This window comes from Engraulis encrasicolus, chromosome 24 (assembly GCF_034702125.1).
Source record: "Engraulis encrasicolus isolate BLACKSEA-1 chromosome 24, IST_EnEncr_1.0, whole genome shotgun sequence".
Lineage (NCBI taxonomy): Eukaryota > Metazoa > Chordata > Actinopteri > Clupeiformes > Engraulidae > Engraulis > Engraulis encrasicolus.
This window is the reverse complement of record NC_085880.1, coordinates 40,505,999-40,513,498: the sequence shown is the minus strand read 5'-3', so window position 1 is coordinate 40,513,498 and position 7,500 is coordinate 40,505,999. Positions and strand designations below refer to the sequence as shown.

The 7,500-nt window shown below is 45.7% G+C and overlaps 1 protein-coding gene across 4 annotated transcripts in view; it reads left to right on the top strand.

Annotated features, from left to right (window-relative positions):
• Nucleotides 1–7,500, top strand: part of kcnq5a (potassium voltage-gated channel, KQT-like subfamily, member 5a) — a 324,848-nt gene that overhangs the window by 248,651 nt on the left and 68,697 nt on the right. For all 4 annotated transcript variants that reach the window (XM_063190922.1, XM_063190921.1, XM_063190918.1 and 1 more), the window contains exons 2-3: nucleotides 642–732; nucleotides 7,169–7,295. In XM_063190922.1, the coding sequence (XP_063046992.1) occupies nucleotides 642–732; nucleotides 7,169–7,295 (218 nt within the window). The remainder of the gene's footprint in view (nucleotides 1–641; nucleotides 733–7,168; nucleotides 7,296–7,500) is intronic.

The window sequence follows — 7,500 nt, the reverse complement described above, 5'->3', positions numbered from 1 at the left end:
ATTGCATGCATTATGAGGGAGTCCCATTCATGTGATTTTGTTCCGGGTCCAGTCAAAGCTGTCAGCGGCCCGTCACATGAAGCATAGATATGAGTGTTGGTGGTGGAAGAGCTGTTGTATGACTAGTGTGATCTGTCTGGTCGACGTCAGGTGGCGCAACGGCATCTAATGCCCATAAACTCATTTGTGATCTGTTATTGGGTCATTTAACTTGAAAGACAGGCCCGATCGACCCGGATTTTAATACAACTTTGCATTTTAACCCAATTTAGACTAAAGGCAAACCTGGAAGACCTGGTAAAAAACCGCCTGTTGAATGCCTAAGCGCTTTTTTGGGTAAAGATGCCCTCTGCCTATTAAAACCTAAATATCTCAGCCTCAGAAGCACATAAAAACATGAAATTAGTTGCATTTAAAAGCTAGGACCATCATCTTGCATTAGATTCATTCAGTTCTAGCATACCCACATTTTAAATTTGAAAAAGCTAAAATCTCAAGAGCCTCAATGCAGCGTATATGTCGCGCCAGGCACCAAAGGTCAAACAACTTTACGCAATGTCAGGCTAAAATGGGTTAAGGCACTAAACAGTACTACCGTACATTATTTTAACTCTGTGTCTTTGTGTGTTTTCCCCCTGCAGCTTCATCCTGGTCTTCGGCTGCTTGGTTCTCTCTGTCTTGTCCACCATCCCCATGTACCAGGACCTGTCCTCACACTGCCTCCTCATACTGGTAAGAGCTTTATTTTTTGTTCAAAGATATTTTTTTTGCCTTTATTTCGGATATGACAGTGAAGAGTTGCAGGAAGTGAGTGTGGTGAGAGAGAAATGGGGTAGGGATGGGAAATGACCCTGGCCAGATTCGAACCCGGGTGCCCCTGGGCATGAAAGCCAATATGTGCAGGAGTTAGCAAACCACGCCACATTGAACCCCACCCCCCCCCCCAAAAAAAAAAATTGGTAGTATTAAGGTATTTACACCAAACACTACACGCAAATGGGTCAAAGACGTTTTTTGGGGCTCAGACGTCAGGTTGCGCAATGGCATCTAATGCCCATAAATTAATTTGTAATGAGTGTTTGATATGCTGAAATTAATATGTTTCATATGCTTCTAACAAACGAACAAAAAAATCCATAGAATAGTGACATTGGCTGTCGTTCCACTGCCCTGACATGTCACAATAAGTCAGCAACATTGGTCTATGATCAGACACTTGCAAATAATCTCAATTGCAAATACTAAATAATGATTGATACTCTACTTTACTCTACTAGTTGCAAATAATCTTTATTACAAATACTCTTGCCTGAACTCTGGAGTTGCAAATCCCAATACAGTACCACGGCTGGTCAGTGTTCATTCTTCAAGAATGTCGGCATTCGCATCTCGGGCTGGACAAACTATTGCTGGAACCGGTTGTGAACCAAATGTATTTGGTGGACGCAAAATGACCCAAGAGAACACAAACAATCTCAGATTGATATGGAGAGAAGATGAATGAGATGAAACGGGTAAAAGAAAGGAACGTTTGAAAAATAGTCGTGTTGTTCATGCCACGGCACATTTTGTACAGTGCTGAATGACATGCAACCACAGCCAGGTACACTGCTTGGTTTATGGCTCTGACGCCAGTACACTACAGTGGTTATTTTTACCCCATGACCACACCGGCACATATTTTGGAGTCGCAGCCATGTTCCTCAGTTAAGAGAAAACAGCCTACGGGGTTTTTCTGGGAACCCTTTACAGTACCGTAAGTGCATTTCTATCGAGGAATAGATGGAGAGATCTTTCATTTCAAGGGGCTATTAGGCTGCCATACTTTATTAGCCGGGGACTTTTAACATACCATTTTAGACAAATAGCAATATCATGTGTCTTTGAGGAGCGGGCAGTAAAGCCTTTTGGCAGGTAACAAATTCTGAGAACCAAAGAGAAAGAGAGCGGGAGAGAAAAAAAATTCCCAAGACACAAGATACGTAGGGTCAAAAATAATTGGCATAATATGGTTGCTGCTGCTGCTCTTTTGAAAAAAACCCTAAAAGCCTAAAGCCTAAAAGCAGTGATGCTTAGGGCCCTGGTATGTACCCTAGTAGGCATAATAGTTTTACCATAGCTACTCTAAGTAAGCATTCATAACTGCACTTTGGCACAGGGATGGACTGGGACAAAATAAAATCACGCCGGGCATTTTCAGACAAGACAGGCATTAGCAGAGTCAATGAAGCCTGTGACAAAATTTGTCGTCATCTATTACGAGCTATTTTGACCCACGACAGCCAAAATGAATATTTAAATATGACTCTGGGAGGTCAGCTGTAGTGGCATGAGGACTGGATACCACTACACAGAGAGGAGGACCAGGCCAAAATCATCAACAATCCACCGGGCAAATGCCCTGTATGCCATATGGCCAATCCAGCCATGCTTTGGCACAACAGTCCCCTTATTCCTTAACCATGGCAGTCTCGATCTCCTCTACAGTCGGCAGTCTGCGCATCTTTCTCAGCACAATTTGACTCTGTCCAGTACTGTACTTCTTTGTTTACAGTACATCTTTTCTTTTCTTTTCCTTTTTTTTTGCTATGCTCCTTGTTTTCGCTGAGTGGGTTTTTGTCTGTGTGTGTGTGTGTGTGTGTGTGTGTGTGTGTGTGTGTGTGTGTGTGTGTGTGTGTGTGAGAGAGAGAGAGAGAGAGAGAGAGAGAGAGAGAGAGAGAGAGAGAGAGAGAGAGAGAGAGAGAGAGAGAGTGAGAGAGAGAGATTATGTGTTTGTGTGTGTGTCTGTGTGTAGTACAATATATGTGTGTATTCTTTTTGTATATGTGGTGATCATCTCACATGTAGCCGACCTCAGACTCCACGCTGTCTGCCCTGTCTGCAGAGACAGCAAAGCAGCGCTCCGCCCTTCAGTGACAGGGTCATCCACAGCGAGGGTCCATGAGTGTCCCGCCCACACACACACACACACACAGGGGTGTCGTTCATGGGGGTAAAGTGTGACTAAGTCACCAGGGCCCCATGTGTATAGGGGGCCCAAACGCAGCCAGGATGTGTAGATATATAGCTGGAGGGGGGTCCATTGGAGCCGATTGTGCATAGGGTCCAAAATTTGCAACTACACCCCTGCCCACCACCCTTAGACCTGAGAGTCTCTCACGGAGATCAGTCATCGCTACCTCCTCCCACCCGCCTACATGGCCTCGGGCTGATCTGAGAACAGTCAAGTGCTGGCGTCAACCCCTCGCTGGTGTAAAAACACGCCACTGACTGTCCGACCTGACAGCCCCAGTGGATAGCAGCAGATTGGGTTTGGATGATGCTGAGGGGGAAAGCAAAACAACAAGGACTTTTACCCATCCATGGGAACCAGCATTGGAGAGGAGAGAGAGAGAGAGAGAGAGAGAGAGAGAGAGAGAGAGAGAGAGAGAGAGAGAGAGAGAGAGAGAGAGAGAGAGAGAGAGAGAGAGAGAAAACCGGCATTGGGCTCACTGTGGATACAGAGAGAGAGAGAGAGAGAGAGAGAGAGAGAGAGAGAGAGAGAGAGAGAGAGAGAGAGAGAGAGAGATTGTAGCCCTGAGGCATTGGACTGACTCCCAGAGAGTAGTGTACACTACAGCCATTACAAGGGCCACTACTGTTGCCCATTTCACAGGAGCACTGAGGTTCCATCTGCGAAATAGGAACATGTGACGTTTTGTTATGTCCCGGCCAACTTCCTAAAAATCGACCACAGTTTGCTGTGCAAGAAAACAACAGAATACTCTGCCCATGCACCCGATTGCTACACTGGTGACCCAGGTTCGATTCCGGCCCAAAGTTATTTGCAGACCCCTCCCCGTCTCTCTCTCTCCCCACTAATTTCCTGTCTCTCTACAACTGTCGTATCACAAAAAGGTATTAACAAAGCCCAATTTACACAATGCTGTTCACCATAGTCAGATTCATCATTTCATCATCTTTATTTTAGCAGCGGTGGACCCAAAAACATTTTATGTCAAAGAAACAAGGTCCTTTATTGCACCATTCGATCGCAATTGATCTCTGGATCCTCAATATAGTTTCATCATCTTGTCATCACAAGACCATAAAGCCATTACCATGTTGGGCCAAACGGTAGGGCCCTTGTCGACCATGCGGCTGACCCAGGATCGATTCCCGACTCAGGTCCTTTGCCGGCCCTTCCCCGTCTCTCTCTCCCCACTCGCTTCCTGTCACAACCTTCACTGACCTATCATAAAAAATACCAAAAAAAAGCCATTACTAGATTGAAACGTGAAATGATTTACTAAATACAGTAAATTAATTTACTGCATTTACTGTGTCAATACACATGCACACTGGTCAAAGACTAGGCATGTGTACGGATGCGAAATAATAACGTTTCCTTCCAGCCTAATCAGCTTTTGTTGTCGTCTGCTAAAAAAAAGCCCCGTCACCTGTGGTGGTAATCTAGAGTATTGACAGATGGTTTAATCTGGAAACTAACAAACGAGAGAGAGAGAGAGAGAGAGAGAGAGAGAGAGAGAGAGAGAGAGAGAGAGAGAGAGAAAATAACAGCAACAGAAAAACGGCCCCTGGGTGAGTCACCTGGGACTGATCATCAGGCGGCGGCATTAGTGTAGAGAGCTAGCGTAGCGGTGGGTGTAGCGGTAGCGAGCTAGCGGTGGGTGATAAATTAGGCCTGTGTTAATTACGTTAACTAGACAACATTACAGATCCCCTGAAGCACAGCATGTGGGAGCGGAGTGGAGCAGGACTGGACTGGCCATCTGGCATACCGGGCATTTTTGCCAGTGGGCCCTGCACCCTCGTGGCCCCCTATTTTCAGAAATGTTCAGAAATTCCGATTTTTTGTTTTTTTACATTTCTGAAAATAGGGGCCCACGAGGGTGTCGAACCCACCGGTGTGTCAGTTCTACGCTGCTAATTATGAGAGGGGCCCCTTTAAGCCAAAAGTGCCTGGGCCCTATTTCTCCCCCAGTTCAGCCCTGGGAGTGGAGAGCGGAGTAGGGAGTGGGGAGTGGGGAGGGGAGCGCTGAGAAGAGAAAGTGCACACTCAGTCGTTCCCGTTGGCTGCACAGTAACTCATGCGGGACCAGTGGTGGAGCAGATGCTTAAAGCCCACCTACACACCTTCGCGTCGGGAGAGCGCAATACGCAATTAATTAATGGGGCTGATTATTTTACTGACGTACACAGGGAACCACCATCCATTGTGATACGGTAGTTTCCACTGTGATGGGCAAAAATGTGCAACGACATCACACAATAGTCTATTTTTAGTTATTTGGCTGTACAAGCTTGGTCACTGCAGTAATTACATTCACTGTGGAGAATATTGCATTATTATCAGTGTACTTCTTATAAAGCTATTGCAAATTAGTACCAAGCACACAAATTAGTAGCCAACTTGACAAACTTTACCATGAAAGGTAAAATGGCATGCAAATGCCTCTGTCGTGGCTGATCAGTAGGGGACTAGGTTACTACGCGGCGACCAGGGGTTTGATTCCGTCCCGGGTCATTGGGCGGTCCTCCCCCCATCTCTTTCTTCCACTCACTTCCTGTCCCCTCTCACACTGTCCTATCAAAATAAAGGCAAAAATGCCCCTAAAAAATGGCATATAAGGGATTAAAATTTGTAAAAGCTTAGCATGCCGATTGCAGAGGATCACAGTACGTACGGTATAAGGACAGCAAAGGTTCACAGCATGAAGAAGGCACATGTTCACAGGGTAGAGAATGCACATGATAGGATAGGGGTGCCTGTCATTCACAGGCCAAAGGATTGCAACAGCACCGGCTATATAATCTGTTGTTCCTCTATAGTTACCATCCAAGTGAAATATCAATCTGGTGTTTGTTTAACCCCTAGCACAGGGTCTATGGTATAACCTTACTGTCACCAAAATTGTAATGGCTATGTCTTAATAATTTTATTTAAGGCTCTCAGTCATGTTATAGCATATTATATCATGTTTTTTTCTCTTTTTTTGGGGTGAATTATTTGAATGTCTGCCAGAATTAACCTCAATGTTTGCATTACGCACAGTGGTGATATTGGTGTCCAGGTGCAAAAAGCAGCTTTTCATTCATCACACGAGGAGGAAACAGCTTCATTAGTCTAATCAAGGCTCCCCCATTTTCAACTCAGCACCACCCAGAACAGAACACAAGATCGATGCGAAAGGCAGTAATGTAATGTTGCTGTGAATCCGTGCTCAGCATATCAGATCGATCTCCTGTTTTCAACAGCTGCTCTCAAGGGGGGCAGCTTCCACTGCTGCTGTTAGCTCCAGGGGGTTGGTTGGGTGGGGTGGTGATGGTGTTTTGATTAGGGTTAGGTTTTGCTTTGGTCCAGTCGCCAGCTGGGTCGGTGAACCGATCACCTCGCCTTGGGTGTTTTTGTTTTCGCCGGCCTGATCTCATAGAAATCTGTGAAATGAACACAGACCCTTGGGACACAAGGGTCGCAGGGTGGCAGTTTCACAGATTTTTACCAAAATTCTGTGTTGGGAGTCACAGAAGGGTTTTCCGTGATGGACTCACGGAAGTGCTTTCTCTACGTTCCCACAGCACTGTGTGACGTTTATCACTTGAAAATGGACAGATGGGTGGTGAAATAGCCCACCTTTTCCAGTCAGTTGAAAATTTGATGAACAGCATTTTGGGGCAAGTGGTAGTTGATCCATCCCGGGGGGGCTTTAGGCTGTTAATGGCTGTACTGCATCTGGGTCCGTTTTTGGGGGGGCTTGGACGTCAAGATGTTATTGACCCATGTGTCAACTAAACTAATGCTTGAGCTGGCCTAGCCCCAGGGTAGACTCTTGACATGATGTGTGTGTGTGTGTGTGTGTGTGTGTGTGTGTGTGTGTGTGTGTGTGTGTGTGTGTGTGTGTGTGTGTGTGTGTGTGTGTGTGTGTGTGTGTGTGTGTGTGTGTGTGTGTGTGTGTGTGTGTGTGTTTGAGTGTGTACTCTTTATTAATTAAAAAAAAAACTAACCCCTCTTTGCAACTGCACTTGTTGTTCTGTATATTTCCTGTGCACTTTGTATTTGCTTGTGATGTTGGCTTGATTATGTCCTCTTTTGAAAGTCGCTTTGGTTATAAAGTGTCTGCCAAATGTAATGTAATGTAATGTAATGTGTTGCTGTGTTGTTGTGCAGGAGTTTGTGATGATCGTGGTGTTCGGTCTGGAGTACATCATCCGCGTGTGGGCGGCCGGCTGCTGCTGTCGCTACAGAGGATGGCAGGGGCGACTGCGCTTCGCCAGGAAGCCATTTTGTGTCATAGGTAAGGCCACACCTCATATGATATTCGTGAGGAAGCCATTTTTTGTCATAGGTAAGGCCATTCCTGTGAATATGATATTCGCCAGGAAGCCATTTTGTGTCATAGGTAAGTTAGTAAGTGATGGATTCTTACACACCTCCTTGGTCAGGTGCGTAGGAGTGGAACCCCTAGGTCACCAACGTTAAAGCAAAGAAAGCTCCCGCAC